Genomic DNA, 16,825 nt, shown 5'->3' with positions numbered 1-16,825 from the left:
GTTGTCAGGTGGTTAATTGAAGATAAGAGTCTCACGAGGACTGTTTGACTTGGGCTGGCTTCAAACCACGATCCTCAGATCTCAGCCTCCTGAGTGGCTAGGATGACAGCTGTGAGCCATCAGCGCTCACCTGGGACTCGGTTTTATTGGCTGCAAAATGAGGATATAATTAGCCCTTCCCTGGCAGAGCCCCTGAACAACCAGGTGCCGGTGGCTCACGCTTGTCATCCTAACTATTCAGGAGGCTGAGATCTGAGGATCACAGAGCAGAACTGGCCTGCGCAGGAAAATACCTTCAATGAACCAACAGAACTCTGGAAGTTGAGCTGGGGCTCAAGGAAGAGTCCCAGCTTTGGGTGACAGAGCTAAGGGCTGCTCAGGCCCTGAGTTCACGCCCCGGCACAGACGCCCTGCTCAGTGGACAGCCTGGCTCCGTGTTGGCCCTGGGCTGGGAGAGCTTCGTTCTCCACACGGCCTCACGTGTTCTTGGGAGATCTCGGAGCTGTCAGCCTCTCTGTGGTCCCCTGGGCTTTGTTTTGCAATAACACAGCTGAAGTCTGCCAGAGACACTTCCGGCCCTGCTCAGCCTGGGCGGACAGCGGGCGCTTCCGCAGTGGTGTTGCAGGAGACTGGAGGTTGAAAGCACAGAGCTGTATGGGGGGAATGCTGGTGCTCCACCACCCACACGCGAGCCACTGCCCGGCCATCTGCAGCTGAGTGCCTGGCCCAGACATCAGCTCTGATGTTGAGCCAAAGGTGTGTCACCGGTGGGGGTGACAGGTACCCCTCAGAGGGGTGTAAAGGCTCTGTCCCCCTCTGGGCGGTACATGAGCTCACTCTCCCACAGGGTTGTCCTGTGCGCCGGGAGGCCCGTGCCAGCTCCCCCCAAGGGGAGACAGAGTGCATTCCTCTGGCATCCGCCTACCAGGGCTATCCTAACCATGGCCTGGGCAGCGATGGCCACGGCCACCATGTATGTCCCAGGGAGCCACAGGCCACCAGCCCAAGATGGAGCTCAGGCCTCAGCCCTGGCTTGCAGCCACCTGGCTGGTGACGTCCTCCCGCGGCTGTCCCTCGGCCCCACGTCTGGTCTCGGGCCAGATCAGATCCACCCAGAGGACACTTTCACGGAATCCTCTCTTCAGAAGCCGGGCGTCCAAATACAGGCATGTTCTCAGCTGCTGAGGTCAGGATCTCCACATGCAAGGCTGAGCCCGTCACAGGTGCGGGCTTGCTGGGCATCCTGGAATTCAGCCATGGGGATGCCAGCCCTCTGCCCTCAGGCCCTCGTAAAGTCTGTAAGAGCTGCGCTTGGCCGGAGCCCCACGCTGGGCCTCGGGCCTCCCCGGCACAGATCCACATCCCCTTGCGCTCCAGCCAGGCCCAGCCGCTTTTGGACCCTGTGGTAATGGCCTGCTTCAAAAGGCTTGACCAAGGTCTTAGCAGGCAAGAGGCGCGAGAAGGCCCGGGAGAAGCCACAGCATTCTCTTCTTTCTTCTGTGGTCTCCCTCCTGGAGGCTGCGAGCACTGAGGCTCTCTCCGTACCTGAGACTTTAGAACTTCTCTTTATTTATTTAATGTGTGTGTAGAGTGCCATTAGCAAAATGTTCTATATCTTGCTTCTTAAACTTACCATTGCATTATGTATTCATTCCTACCAACATAGGACCCTAGCTGGGGTCTTTTTCCTGCTGTATAATATTCCACCACACTACCCTCTCCCAGGTCTTGGGTTCGCCACAGCTCCTGCTGATCGCCCTCTGAATGATGCATGTCAGTCAGGCCCAGCTTATCACGGTCACCGCAGTCCCGGGACACTATGCTGGGTCTCTGTCTCTGCCCCTCACACTCCCAAAGAGCAGACCAAAACAGATGGAATGCTGTCACCTTGCTGGGTGCACGCTGGGCACGTGGGCCCCCACTCCCACGTCCCAACAGCATCAGCGTGCTTTTGCGTCTCTTCTCTGACCTGGCCTGCGGTGGCAGCTAGAAATGTCACCATGTATGGTGGCATGACCCTGGAGAGAGAGCTCGGGACTCTGGGAATTACGTATTCTTGGTTTGACTGCCAGATGGCTTGGCCAGTGCACAGACGCCCTCCCTGCCTGGCCCTGGTGTCTGGCCCTGGAGGCCACTGCCCTCTGGAGATGGGCAGTGCATCCAGCCCGCGACAGGGCAGCTGAGCATCCCCCTGCCAGCCGGCTATTTGTGTGTGCAGGCCCCCGTCAGGACTGGAGCGTTTCCAGGGCCGGATGGGAGCTGCAGAGTTCTCATGGCCCTGGGCCGCCCGCCCGCCCGCCCCCTCGTGCCAGCAGTGTCCCAGCCTCGTCCCCTCCCTGCCTCCCTCTCCCTCGCCCCATGGCTGCTCCCGAAGCCCAGCCCTCTGGAGCCGTGTGATGCTAATGCAGCATCGCCCTCCCCGGACAGCGGAATTCTGGAGTCCTGGCCCCAAGATGCCATGGACGGGAGTCAGCCCCGTTCTGCTGCGCTGTGTGGGAGCTGCCGCCCCTTCCCTCTCCCGGGGCAGCTGAGGGGGGGGTCCTCAAGGCCGGGGCCGCGTCCATCCTCTATCCCACCGCCCCCCGCATCAGGGGCCACAGGCCTGTGGGCCTCGGGAGTGAAGCAGAAGCAGGCAGGACCGGTAGCAAGTGTTTGTCAGATGCCGAGCCAGGGGTCTGGTGGTGACCTGTGTGGAAGGGAGCCGGGGTCTTTGGAACCATTGGTTCAAGTCTCCCACGAGACGGTGGGACCTGGGCCTGCTCATCAGTAAAGTGGGTGTGAGCTAGCGGGTGGGCCTTCTGCGCCATCTTCCCGGGTCACCAAGGTGATGGAGCTGACAGATGGGAAGAGGCCATCCCCCGTGCGGAAGGACTTCACCCGCAGGGACTGTCCTGTCCCCGCCCTTCGCACTGGAAGCATCGTAAGAGCGACGGCTCTGCGCTTTTGCAGATGCGCTCGATGTCCTTAACCAGCCGGTCTCCGGATCTCGGAGACAGGCGATTCCCTCCCCAGGTGCCCCCGGACCAGGCCCCCCCCGTCTCCCCGCCCCAGCCTGGGCCAGGCAAGGGCCCCTGGGCACGGCAGCTTGAAGGCAGGGCCGGGAGCGCCAGGAGGCCTGGCCACGCCCTTCTCCATCCCCAAGGCCCCGGTTGCTGTGCTCTGTGGGCTGGACGCTGTCCCTGGTTGGGTACTAACTGGGCTTGTCCCTGCTTCCTGTCTTCCTCCCAGAGCTGTGTGAAGAGCCCAGGCTGCAGGTGTGGAAACATGAGCCACGTCGCCCTCTCCCTGGGGCTGGCCCTGCTGCTGTGCGGGGCCCAAGGCTTCTTCCTGCCCAATGCCACGCGCCTGGAGACACTGCTCCGCAAGTACCAGCCCGCCGAGCCCCACGCACGCGTGCGCCGGGCCATCCCGCGGGAGGACCGCGAGGAGATCCTCAGGCTGCACAACAAGCTGCGCGGCCAGGTGGATCCCCCGGCCTCCAACATGGAACACATGGTGAGCCGTGCGGCCCCCACTGGGGCCGGGTGGGACCCAAGCCTCGGCCAAACACGCCTGGCTTCACCCTGCAGAGGCTGCCTTGCCGGTCACCTTTGTGACACCTGTGTCCCCACCCAGAAGCCAGCCCTGCTTTTGGTCAGCTATAGAGGTAGTTAGGAGAGCCTGTGGGTGGCCCTCGGGTACCAGAGGTCTCCAAGGACCAGCCCTGTCCATCTGGTGTGTGTGTGTGTGTGTGTGTGTGTGTGTGTGTGGTGTGCTGGTTCTGGGGCTTAAACTCAGGGGATCTTGCACACTTGCTTAGCGTTTTTTTTTTTTTTTTTGTCGGTCATGGGGCTTGAACTCTGGGCCTGGGCGCTGTCCCTGCGCTCTTCAGCTCAAGGCGAGTACTCTACTGCTTGAGCCACAGCGCCACTTCTGGTTTTCTAGTGGTTTATTGGAGATAGGAGTCTCACGGACTTTCCTGCCCGGGCTGGCTTTGAACCGTGATCCTCAGATCTCAGCCTCCTGAGCAGCTAGGGTGACAGGCGTGAGCCACTGGTGCCCGGCTTGCTTAGCTTTTTTGCTCAAAGCTGGTGCTCTCCTGAATGAGCCATTTCACTTCCCACACTGTGGCTCACTGACTTCCGGGGTGGGACATCATGGTGGCAGGAAGCCTGCAGTTCTGACTTCTTGGCTGGTGGCCTCGGGTTTGTTGCTGACCCTTTCCCAAGCCCCAGGCTTTGGTTCGGTTTCCATCTGCCACATGCCCAAGGGCTTGTTGCGGGAATTCAGGAGGTCAGCCCTGGAGAACGGCAGATGTGCAGCCAGGGCGGGGAGCCCTGCTCTGCACCGTAGCTGGTGCTGGAGGAAGCCGGCGCCCTCGGCACTGCGCCAGCCCAGGCCTCCTTTGGGGCTTGCTGTCCTGGAACCTTTGCACCACCAACCCTTTAAGAGATGAGAAGACAGGCCCAGAGAGGCCAAGCCGGCACCCCAAGGCCACACCGCCAGCAGCATCTCGGCTGGGCCCACCTGGTGCACACACATGCCCTGCACGTGCACTTCTCTCCCCGGAAGGAGGGGCTGAGGCCGCTGCCCCTGTGGGGGGATACCAGCCTGTCCTGGACGCGACAGGCAGGCCCAGGGGGCCAGGGGCAGGAGGGGCTGGGGGAGGCCGGGGGCTGCAGTCCCCTCCAAACCAGGCCTCATTCACACCTGCCGTCAAGATGCTGCACGCTGCTGAGGGACCCTCCCTGGCCTGTGGGAGAACGTTGGTGTATTTTGTTGCCATTGCGGTCCCTCGCCAGGCAGCGGGTGTCAGAGCAGGGGCCTGGGAGGGAGACCCCCCGCCGGGGGCTGAGGGCGGAGGCTCTGCCCGGAGCAGGAGCTCCCACCACACCCCGGGCCCGGCTGCTGGTTGAGTAACCTGGCAGGGTGGCGGTTGTGGCTTCCGGCCACCCCTGGGTAACTGGGTGCCCCTGCTCCCTGCCTCCTTGCTCCTGACCCTGCTGCACGCCTCTCCTCCCCCTGCAGACCTGGGATGAAGAGCTGGAGAGGTCGGCGGCGGCCTGGGCCCAGGAGTGCGTCTGGGAGCACGGGCCGTCCAGCCTGCTCGTGTCCATCGGACAGAACCTGGCTGTGCACTGGGGCAGGTACGCGCCCCTGCGTGGAGCCGGGCGCCGGGCAGGGCCTGACCACATGGGGGTGATCCTGTGTGTGTGTCCTGGACATCAAGCCGCGGGGGGCTGGGGGTGGGGGAGGGTGTGTGTGTGTGAGCCCCTGTGTTGTTCTGGGGGGTCAAGCCAAGCCCCCAGCAAGGCGAGTATGCAATTGGGCAGGTAACCGTACCTTAGGCCTGTGGGGAGACTGAGGCAAGGGGCCAGGAACACTTCCAAGTAGTTGACAAAGGTGGCCAGCCCAGGACTGAGGACCGACCCAGGGCTCACCGCTGCCGTGCAGGGGTGAGATGTGACTGAGCTCTGTCCCCAGGTACCGCTCTCCCGGCTTCCACGTGCAGTCCTGGTACGACGAGGTGAAGGACTACACCTACCCCTACCCGCACGAGTGCAACCCCTGGTGCCCGGAGCGCTGCACGGGGGCCATGTGCACCCACTACACGCAGGTACCCAGGGCCGCCCCAGCCCACGCCCCGCCGTGCCCGGCCCCGGCCCCGCCAGGTGGGGTCCTCTCATTCACACTGTCTCCTGGAGTTGAGCACAAGGCCCTGACCTGTGCGGGGATTTCACACGGCAGGCGCTTCTGCTGTTGGGTGTGACGTGCTCATGTGTGTGCTCTGGAGATGCGTGTGTTCACGCTGTCCGGGCGCGTGGAGGAGATGGAGCCCTGGCCTCCAGCCCCAGCCCGGAGCCAGCCGCCCGGCCCCTCGAGCGCTGACGCGTGCCTGCTGTCTTTCCAGATAGTCTGGGCCACCACCAACAAGATCGGCTGTGCTGTGCACACCTGCCCGACCATCAACGTCTGGGGCGACGTGTGGAAGAATGCCGTCTACCTCGTCTGCAATTACTCCCCCAAGTAAGACCGAGCTGCCATGGCTGTGGGGCTGTGTCACACCACCAACGCAGGCCTCAAGGGAGAGCTCTAGGCCATCTCCCGTGACAAGGGGCCAGGCCGCCTCCAGGCGGCGGGTAACTCTGCCCTGTCCATAGCACTCGGGCCTTTTCTCTCTCCACTGTCCCATTCTTTCCTCCTGGACCCAAAGTGGCTGCAGAGCACTTCCCAAGCAGAAAGAAGTAGCCTGGGAGGAAAGGGCGGCCCCCTTAGCAGTTCCAAGCCCGGCACACTTTCCCCTAGTCACTGGCCGGAATGGGACCAATCATAGGTGGGGATTGTGTTGCCCCGTTGGCCCCATTGGCTGTGGCGTGGGCAGCCCGCAGCGTCTGCCTTGGTGGTATTTTCATCTTTCCCCCAAAACATTCCATAGCTAGCACCCAGGAGCCGCGTACACAGTCTGGACTGGGGAGCGCTGCAGAGCCCCCCGGAGCCCCTGTGCCCTCAGTGTGCGCGTTTGTCCTCATCGGGGCTCAGGGCTGACCCTTGGCAGGCTGCGCGTCGCGGTCGCAGCCTGTGGTTTTCGGGCTGGCCGCTGGCCCGGCCCGGGGCGCTGCCCAGTGGGCTGGGTGACGGAGGGAGGCAGGAATGAGCTCGTTTCCTTTGGCCTGGAGGGGAGCCCTGAGGTAGGGGGGAGTAGAGGCTCCACAGGCCCGCCCGTGTGGCCTGGGGGCGTGTGTTGGGGGTGGGGAGGATGAAGTCACTATCAGCCATGGCTGGGACGATCCTCACCATCACCACTGGGTGGTGCGGGGGGCGCTGGGGGGCGTGGGGGGCGTGGGGGCGCTGGGGGGCGTGGGGGGCGTGGGGGGCGCTGGGGGGCGCTGGGGGGCGTGGGGGCGCTGGGGGGCGTGGGGGGCGCTGGGGGGCGTGGGGGCGCTGGGGGGCGTGGGGGCGCTGGGGTCTGTGCGGCTCTGGCAGCAGTGGGATTTCTGGGTGGGGGGCGTGAGGGACGTTACTGGCTTTTCGAGGTACTGGGGTGTGAACTCGGGCCTCCTCCACTGGCAGGCGCCCCCCCCTCCGCCCTGCATTGAGCTGATGATTGTGAGATAGCGTCTCACTGCCCAGCCGAGTGCCCGGGCGCAGCATACCCTGCGAGGCGCCCCCTCGACGCTTGGCCCAGCCGGCGCACCCCACAATGTCCGGCTCCACTTTCCCACCAGGCTGGTCTCCAACCATGACTCTTCCGATCTCAGCTTCCCGAGTCTCCAGGATTACAGGCCTGAGACACGTGCCTGGCAGATCCGAACACAAACCAAGCCTGACCTTCTTTAGCACGGTCCCCTCTCCTTCCTGGAGATGTGTGACCTGTGGTGGGCGGGCCTGCGTGCTCAGGATGTCCCTGGCTAGCTGTCCCCTGGCCAGTTGCTGGGGTCGGGCCTGGTGGCCGCCTTCTCTCACGGGCTCCTGTAGCCTTCTTGGGTCTCAGCTGATGGGAGCAGGACCTCACCCTCACGACCTCTGACCCCATCCTGGCTGTACAAGGGGTCCTCCCCGGGAGACCCCGCTGCCTGGCCTGACTCCAGCAGACACGAGATGTGGCCTCAGTGCTGATGTCCTTGTCTCCTTCCATGCAAAGTCCGTCCAGGACAGATGGCTGAGCCCGGGCCTGGCTGCTGCCAGGCAGAGGCCGTTCAGCCCTGGTCTGGCGTCGGCTCCTCTCCCAGGGCTGACGAGTTCCGGGTGAGGTCTCGGCGTTGGAGCTCCCGGGGCTCCCTGTGTGTGCCCTGTGCGCGCCTTCCTCCCCAGCCAGCTGGGGCTGTGCTCGGGTCCCGGGTCCTGGGTTCCGGGGAGCGGCTGTGCCGACCGCCTTGCTGGTCTGTCCTCAGGGGGAACTGGATCGGAGAAGCCCCCTACAAGACCGGCCGGCCCTGCTCCGAGTGTCCGCCCAGCTTTGGAGGAGGCTGCAGGAACAACCTCTGCTACCGAGGTAGGTGGAGTGAGCATCCCACCCGAGGGCCCTCCTGAGCCACGGGGCCACAGGTGAACGGAAACAGAGCTCGACCCGGATGCCCAGGGACGGACGCCCCATCAGCGCTGTGGCCGGAAGCCAGCTATCAGTGCTCACGGCCATAGACCACGCCTAACAGGGAAGATGGAACAGGAAATACACAGCAAACGACAGTGTGAGGCTCCAGACAAGCTCAGGGGCTCGGACGTGGGCTGCGCGTGCGCACGCACACACACACACATACACACACACACGCACACGCACCCACATGCGAACACACACACGCACGCACATGCGCTCACACACCCACGCACGCACACACACGCGCACACACACATGCACACCCACGTGCGAACACACACACGCACGCACACACCCACGCATGCGCACCCACGTGTGAACACACACACACACTGGCACACACACCCATGCAAGCACACGCGCACACACACATACGCACACACACGCATGCGCACCCATGTGCGAACACGCATGCATGCACACGCGTGCACACACCCACACACGCACCCATACACACATGTACACACACGCATGCACCCCCCACATTACGCACACACACACCCACGCACGTACACACACGTGCGTACACACACATGCACCCACACATGCATGCACGCGCACACACATGCACCCACGCACACACCCATGCACGCACGCACGCACACGCACAGTGCCCGTGGGGACTCCCTTCCTTCTAGAGCTGGTCCCTGTCCCTCACCTCGTGTGTGCGCCAAGCCCCTCCCCGCGCTCTCCCCCACTGCAGCTCTGACTGCAGCTGGCCAGCCGGTGTGAGGCCCAGGCACGCCAGTGGTGGGGGTCAGGGTGTGCCCACCCCCGCCTGCGTCAGCATCCTTGGAGGTTTAGGCGGCGTCCACGTCACCTGCTCTGCTGACTAGCCCGCGTTCTCCGTGCCTCCTGCGACTCTCACCTTGGGAGTCGATATTCTCTTCTCCAGGGCCTGGGCTGCCCAGAGTCTGTGGTTGGGATTTGTGTTCCTTGTGGCTCCATCGACGCACCTTGCAGGGCAGTGGGTAGGGGGTGGGAGGCAGATGGGGGCGACCCTCTTCCAGTACCTTCCAGTACCTTCCCCAACAGGCAGGATGTGGGGTCGTCTGGTGGAACTAGGGGAAAGACAGTGATCACTGTGACTTGATATTTATTTTTTGTGCCAGTCCTGGGTCTTGAACTCAGGGCCTGGGCACTGGTTTTAAGCTTAGTGCTCCACTACTTGAGCCACAGCTCCACTTCCAGCTTTTTGGTGGTTTGTCGGATATAAGCCTCATAGACTTTCCTGTCCAGGGTGGCTTTGAACAAGAATCCTGAGGTCTCAGCCTCTTGAGTAGCTGGGATTGCAGGCGTGAGGCGAGCACTGGGCTTGCTTGATGTTTTGACTTCTTAGTGGGATGACATTGCCACATGGGCTGAGAATTGTTCAATGTTTGTTTCTTTTTCTTTTTCTTTTTTTTTTGGGGGGGGGGGAGTCCAGTCGTGAGGCCTGAACTCTGGGCCTGGGCGCTGTCCCTCAGCTCTTCAGCTCAAGGCTAGCGCTCTACCACTTGAGCCACAGTGCCACTTCCAGCTTTTTTTTTTTCCTGCTTATGTGGTGCTGGGGAATCGAACCCAGGGCCTCATGCATGCAAGGCAAACGCTCTACCACTGAGCCATCTTCTCAGCCCTCGTTTGTTTTCTTTAGGCGACAGAATTCTCTAGGGCTTGGATTATCACTCCGTGAATTTTGCTGAGCAGCTACTGTGGGTGGCTGGGTATTGGGTGCAGGCTGGATTTACAGCGGGTGGAATCACAGCTGTACGCATGCTAGGGGTCTGAGGACGGCGTGGGGCCTCCCCTTTAACCTCTGCTTCCCCATCCTTTCTCCTCTTGGCACAGGGCTAGCGTGGGGTGAGGCGGTGGGAAGCAGCAGAGAGCCCCCAGTCTGGACAAGCTCCCTTCTGACACCTTTAGCTGTGCACACACTGACGCCCAGCTCCCCTTGGTGAAGAGAGCACGTTACTTTAGCAATGGACGGAGGGCTGAGGGGTCCGTGGGACCTAATGACACATAGAGTTTAACTCTCAAACACAAAGAGGCCTGCAAAGGGCGGCACAGTAGCTCATGCTGCAATCCCAGTTTACTCAGAAGGCAGAGACTGAGAGGAATGTGATTCAAGACCAGCCCGGGCAGAAGGTCATGGAGACCCATCTTAACAAGCTGGCACAGTGGTACACACCTGTGGTCCCAGCCACACAGGAGGCAGGCAGGAGGATGAGAGGCTGAGGCTGAGCCCCAGACAAAAAGTGTGAATCCCTAGCTGAAAAATAACTCAAAAAGAGCTAGAGGGGTGGTCAAGTGGTAAAGGGCCTGCCTAGAAAGTACGAGGCCCTGAGCTCAAACCCCGGCACCAGAAGAATTAAAAAATCTTGCAGTTTCCAGGGGATCATTCTTAATCTTATCTATTCATGCATTTTTGTTGCTGTTAGTCATGGGGCTTGAACATTGGGCCTGGGTGCTGTCCCTCAGCTCTTCAGCTCCAGGCTAGCACTCTACCACTTGAGCCACAGTGCCACTTCCGGTTTTCTGGTGGTTAGTTGGAGATAAATATTCTCATGGCCTTTCCTGCCTGGGCTGGCTTTGAACCACAATCCTTGGATCTCAGCCTCCTGAGTAGCTTGGATGACAGGCGTGAGCCACTGATACCTGTCTCATGCTTTGATTTTACAGTGGGGTGTAGTCAGAACACATGCAGTCAAGCCATGCTTGTGTGTGTGTGTGTGTGTGTGTGCGCGCTAGTCCTAGGGCTTGCACTCAGGGCCTGGGCACTGTTCCTGAGCTTCTTTACCAAGTCCAGCACTCTATCACTTAAGCTTCAGCTCTACTTCTGGGTTTTTACTGTTTAATCAGAGAGATCAGTCTCATGGGCTTCCTGCCTAGGCTGGCTTTGAACCACAATCCTCAGATCTCAGCTTCTTGAGAAGTTAGGATTACAGGCGTGAGCCACCAGTGTCTAAGCCATGCTTTGTTTTGTTCTTTGATTTGCTTTTCTCTTTGTGGTGGTGTGAGGGCTGGGTGCAGGGGTGGGGGCTTCCCGCCGTGGTGATGGGGTCTTCACGCACACGTACAGGTTTGGTACACTTTGGACTTGGGGTATTTCTTTTTTTTTTTTTTTTTTTGTTGGTAGTGGGGCTTGAACTCTGGGCCTGGGCGCTGTCCCTCAGCTCTTCAGCTCAAGGCGAGCACTCTACCACTTGAGCTTATTGGAGATAGGAGTCTCACGGTCTCTCCTGCCTGCCCGGGCTGGCTTTGAACCGCGATCCTCAGATCTCAGCCTCCTGAGTAGCTAGGATTACAGGCGTGAGCCACCAGCGCCCGGCTGGACTTGGGGTATTTCTGCCCAGAGCTTTGTGGAGGGTGAGGAGCAGCTACTGTAAGACCGCCCGCAGGGACACACTTCAGCTCATTTGTGATGAAGCCACGGAGCACCCAGTAATAGCTCTCAGGCTCTGCATGGGCTGGAATTCACAATTTATAGTTGTATTTCTCCTCCTCCTCCTCCTTTTCCTCTTCTTTTTCTTCTCTTTTGGCAGTACTAGGATTTGAACTCAGGGCCTCATGCTTGCTAGGCAGGTGCTAAGCCACACCCTAGCCTATGGCGGTCTTTCATGATGAACAGAAATGAGCCAACACTTCCTTAGTATAATTAACTCCGTTTACTGTAGATGCCTTAAAGTGTGAATCCCTGGCTGTAGCTACAGAAGTAAGAGTACAGTGTGTGCTGGGGTGGGGGGGGTACTGGGGGGAAGGGAGGAAGATGGAGGCTGGTGAGCAACACCTTCCTACCCCAGGGGCTGCGTCTGCCTGGCTTCTGGTCGCCGGGGGCCGGGTGGGGACCCGCCCCGCCGCGCTGGGGTCCAGGGCAAACAGCAAATGGCGGCCGCCCCCCTTGCTGGTAGAATTCCACCTGGCCGCCCCTCTCCGCCCCTCTCCACCCCTCGCCGATGAAGCAGCTCTTTGAGAAGCCAAACCTCCACATGAGCTTGGTGTTGAAGTTGCTTTTTGTCAAGTGCGTTTTGGTTGACCCCTCTGTTATCCTCTCCCGCCTCTGTGAAGAGCCCTCCAAGCCCAAGCCCGAGACAGACGACATGAACGAGGTGGAGACGGGCCCCGAGCCCGTGGGGAAGTTCGACTGGATCTACCCCAGGGTGTACCGACCCACGAAACCCAAGAAGACCCCCTCCATCCGCTACATGAGTGAGTCAGCCCCTGCCCCCCAGGGCCCTCTGAGCTGCCTCAGAAAGTGGGGAGCTGGGGGCTGAAATCCTTCAGGTTGACAGTAGGGAGGAGGTGTGTGTATGGGGGGTAGCTGAAAAAGATATATGTGTGTGTGTGTGTGTGTGTGTGTGTGTGTATATATATATATATATATATATATATATATATATATATGTATAGTGTGTGTGTGTATGTGTGTGTGTCAGTCCTGGGGCTTGAACTTGGTGCCTGAGCACAATTCCCAAGGCTGGTGTTCTACCACTTGAACCACAGCTCCACGTCTGCCTTTTTGGTGGTTAATTGGAGATAAGGGTCTCCTGGACTTTCATGCCCAGGCTGGGTTCAAACCACAAGCACGAGATCTCAGCCTTCAGAGTAGCAAGGATTACAGGCCTGAGCCACTGGTGAAAGTGATCTTTTGAAGTCATTAAAAGCAGGCATGGGTGGAGGGGTGCTTGGGTGGCATTTTTCCTGGGCAGGTGTTTTAAAGTTGGACCTTTCTGGTGTCCTTTCAAAGGGGTCCTGGGTGAATGTTGGGTCCCCCAGGCCCCCCTGGCCCCTTGGGGGGAGGCACACACGCCCTGCATCCCATCGGCTCACAAGCCTGTCATATCCATCTATCAGGGCGGCCCTGAGAATCCTTGCTCTGGTTCTGACATGAGTTCCAGAACATTCCAGAAGGTTCCTGGGAGTGGGGGCTGCCCCCTGGTTTCTTACCGTGACGGACATTTATCTCCACCTCTCTCCCCTAGCCCAGGTCGTCGGCTGTGACACCATGCTGAGGGACAAGTGTAGAGGGTCCACGTGTAACAGGTGAGGGGGGTCACCTGTCCTGCCCCGGGGCACCTGCCACGGCTCCAGGCCACACCAAGCGGCGTGGAAACAGGAGGCAGTGGCATCCCGGGTTAGGCCATGACTGCGACTGGCCTGGCAGTCTGAGGGCCCGGGTCCCCGCTGACAGCCACCCAAAGACAGTCCACGGCTGCTGGCCCAGGCCAGCGCGCCTCAGCTGGCTGCCACTGCTGCCGGTGTTACCTCGGGGTGCTGAGCAGTGCCCCTATGTGCCCATAGCTAGCGCTCAGTATGACCACCAGAATTGCCTCCAGACACTGAAAAATGTGCCCCCCGGGGTAAGGCCACCCAGCAGGTTGAGCTGTGCCCCTCAGGGTTGAGCCCGCCCTGGGCGTGGGGTGCTGAGCGGCTCCAGCCTGGAAAGGCAGGCCCTGCCCCTCTGTGCTGTCACTTGAGCCACACCTCCACTTCCAGCTTGCTGCTGGTTAATTAGAGATCACAGTCCCACCGACTTTCTTGTCCAGGCTGGCCTCAAACTGTGATCCCCAGATTGCAGTGTCCCACGGGTGCCCGACCACACAAGCCCGTCCTTTCCAACGGCCGATACTCAGGAATCACAAGCTGCCATGGCTTCTTCCATTTCCACAATTAGACAGGGGCAGCTATGTGCAGGTGTGACTGTGGCTTCTTGGGATGTAAGGGAAGTGGAGGGTCCGCTGGGAGCCCGAAGCCTTTCCTGAAGGTCGGTTTCCTGAAGGCTCTGCCATGAGTTCCGCTGGGTTAAACGCGTACAGCATGGCTCTTAGGCCGCAGGTGTACGTTTTGCCTGTGGGGCTGGAGGCTGCCGCTCTCTCCTGTGGACTGTCTGTTCTGTATCAGAGTTGAGCACACACAGGTGGAATCTAACGATACTGTGCGTGTGAATGTGAACTCAGGGTCTGCACCTGTGTAAACTGTGATGGGGTCCGAGGCTGGAGCTGGGGGTGTAGCTTGGGGTAGAGCACTAGGCTCTGGGTTGCATGTACACAGCAGGACTGGAATCTTTTTTTTTGTCGGTCGTGGGGCCTGAACTCTGGGCCTGGGTGCTGTCCCTCAGCTCTTCAGCTCAAGGCTAGCGCTCTACCACTTGAGCTACAGCGCCACTCCCAGGACTGGAATCTTAATTAAAGAAGTGTTTCCAGACTGAGTAATGGAGCTACTGAAGGAAAAAAAGAAACAAATGATCAGTAATCATGAGATTTAATCAGGGTACTTAATCTCTGAGCAGCTTTTAGTTTTTGTTTTGTTTTTGGCCAGTCCTGGGGCTTGAACTCAGGACCTGGGCTCTGTCTGTCCCTGAGCTTCTTTTGCTCAAGGCTAGCGCCTCAGTGCCACTTCTGGCTTTTTTCTGTGTAGGTGGTACTGAGAAATTGAGCCCAGGGCTTCCTGCATGCTGGGCAAGCGCTCTACCGCTGAGCTGCCTTCCCAGCCCCTCTCAGGGCAGCTTTGATTTCTCCTTGCAGGTACCAGTGCCCGGCAGGCTGTCTCAGGAGCCCTGCAGAGGTGATTGGATCTCAGCTTTATGACAGTGTACGTGTGCTCTGTGTTTCTTTCAGTGGGTACATTTAAAAAAAAATTTTTTTTTGTCAGTCATGGAGCCTGAACTCTCGGCCTGGGCGCTGTCCCTCAGCTCTTCAGCTCAAGGCTAGCGCTCTACCACTTGAGCCACAGCACCACTCGCAGCTTTTTCTGCTTATGGGATGCTGAGGAATCGAACCCAGGGCCTCATGCATGCGAGGCAAGCGCTCTACCACTGAGCCACCTTCCCCGCCCCTCGGTGGGGACATGTTTAAAGGGGACTGGGTCTCTCCCAGGAGGTGTCCTCTTCACTCCTTGGTCAGAGCTGGCGTGGGGACCTGACCAGAGCAGCGGGGTTGTTGCAGGCAGGGCTGGGGCTGACCTTGAGGGAGGAGGCGTCCTTCTTCCCGGGTGCTGGTTGGACTCTATCAGCGGGTGACTCTTCTCACTGGCAGCCGCAGCCGCAGCTGCAGCCCGGGTGAGTCCAGAAAGATAAGCAGCTGGGAACAAGGACCTGGTCAGACAGAGGTGCCCGCCGGAGGGGGACAAGCGCTGGCTGGCTCTTGGCGGCGGAGGACAGGAATGTCGGTGTCTCTGATGAGGATTAATTCAGAGCATGACTGCACCCCACCCACAGGCGTCCAGCATCTGCCGGGCCGCCATCCATGACGGCGTCCTGGATGACAGAGGGGGCCTGGTGGACATCACCAGGACCGGGATGGTGACGTCCTTCCAGAAGACCCAGAGCAATGGCGTGCAGTCCACAAGGTAGGGGCCCTGGGGCTCCTGCGGTGCCCCTTTCTGGTGATAAAAGTGTTGCTGAGAAATAGGGAAGAAAGCTGGACTCAGGGCTGACCCCGGCCTGTCCACTCTGGGACAGCAGGCTGGCCGCCGACCCCGGCCACCATCTCTGAGCATCGGAGTGCTGCCCCCAGACCGGGGGCTTCATCCACACGGGGGAGGAGGCCCCGGCTCACCATGGCTGAGAGCGGCTGGGCCTTCCCCTGGGTGCAGGGGTCTCTGGGGTCCCTGGTCGGTGTTCATGCCGGGGTCTGAACCCAGGAAGGCTGGAGACCAACTCAGCAGTGGTTGTGAGGTAGTATGAGTCACTTGAACATCAGGAAACAATGACTAATTCCCCCTGGGAAAGTCTCCGCCAGCTGCAAGGAATGTCCTGACCCTCCATCTTGTCTTCTCGAGAGGCCCGGGCAGCCACACTGAGCAGGGCATTTGACGTGGAGGCCAAGGGCTTTCCAGTGGGGGCGGCTGGGTGGCCAACACCGGCCCTAGGCTGCAAGGATGGCCATACGGTGGGGTGTCCGCGGAGTGTTTGGGTCTCGAGGTGTGCCAAAGGCCCAGGTTCCAGGGAGCCCGCGGCCCTGTGGGCAGCACCTGCAGCCGGTGCAGCCCTGTCCCCACCGGTCTGTCCTCTCCTGATGGATGGAGTGCTGGAAGGGCAGGCGACATCCCCACCGGGGACCAGTTGCCACAGACTATTGGGAACAGGTCCCTGCTGCCATCACCTGAAATAATGGAAGTGGAGGAGCGAGTCTGGATTCCACCATTCCACACACTCATCAGGCCGACCCGCTGTAGTGAAATCCAAACTCCTCCCGTCCTGACCCCAGTAACCACTGCTGCCCCGGGCGACGTTTGAGATACACTTTATGCGTGTGAAACACTTATTCTAAATCTGTAGACTTCACCGGGCTGGCGGAGAAGTCTTTGGTGGAAGAGGTTCAGGATCCCTTGTTCTAGAATATTCTAAGAACTGTCAAGCTCTTATGGCTGGAGAAGGGAAGCGGGGTCTGGACTTGCTCCTTTAGGGGAGCAGGGCTCCTGTGTGCACTGACCCCATATCTTCCCTTCCAGCAAAGTCAAGCCTTCCAGTTCATTCAAGGTGTCCAAGGTGGAAGGTAAGCTGGCCGGCCGTCAGGACCGTGGCCCACCGATCTTACACTTCCCACCGGAGCTGGGATGACAGACGTGTTTCTTCCATTTGAATGGGGCCTGTAAATCCTTTTGTTCAGGCTGGCCTGAAAACGCACCTTTCTGAGGTCACGGGTGTGAGCCACCGCCTGACCCTGGCCCAGCTTTTTCCACTGCTCGGGGTGTTATCCTGTGGCAGGGTGGAGTGCCCTCACCACCTCTGAGCAGTGCCCTGGGCCTCTGCTTGCAGAGTGCTCTGCTCTGTAG

General features: G+C 60.0%; 1 protein-coding gene across 1 annotated transcript in view; it reads left to right on the top strand.

Annotated features, from left to right (window-relative positions):
• The window catches only part of LOC138823526 (cysteine-rich secretory protein LCCL domain-containing 2-like), a 38,323-nt gene that overhangs the window by 9,698 nt on the left and 11,800 nt on the right, over positions 1–16,825 (top strand). Inside the window, exons 2-11 of the mRNA XM_070016900.1 lie at positions 3,229–3,495; positions 5,008–5,126; positions 5,464–5,596; positions 5,891–6,006; positions 7,872–7,972; positions 12,119–12,259; positions 13,033–13,093; positions 14,575–14,641; positions 15,267–15,397; positions 16,502–16,545. Of these exons, the coding sequence (XP_069873001.1) occupies positions 3,265–3,495; positions 5,008–5,126; positions 5,464–5,596; positions 5,891–6,006; positions 7,872–7,972; positions 12,119–12,259; positions 13,033–13,093; positions 14,575–14,641; positions 15,267–15,397; positions 16,502–16,545 (1,144 nt within the window). The 5' untranslated portion in view covers positions 3,229–3,264. The remainder of the gene's footprint in view (positions 1–3,228; positions 3,496–5,007; positions 5,127–5,463; positions 5,597–5,890; positions 6,007–7,871; positions 7,973–12,118; positions 12,260–13,032; positions 13,094–14,574; positions 14,642–15,266; positions 15,398–16,501; positions 16,546–16,825) is intronic.

This window comes from Dipodomys merriami, unplaced genomic scaffold (assembly GCF_024711535.1).
Source record: "Dipodomys merriami isolate MVZ:Mamm:240054 unplaced genomic scaffold, mDipMer1.0.p SCAF_120, whole genome shotgun sequence".
NCBI classification, from domain to species: Eukaryota; Metazoa; Chordata; class Mammalia; order Rodentia; family Heteromyidae; genus Dipodomys; species Dipodomys merriami.
Note: the sequence above shows the minus strand (reverse complement) of the source record. Positions and strands in the feature narration are given on the sequence as shown.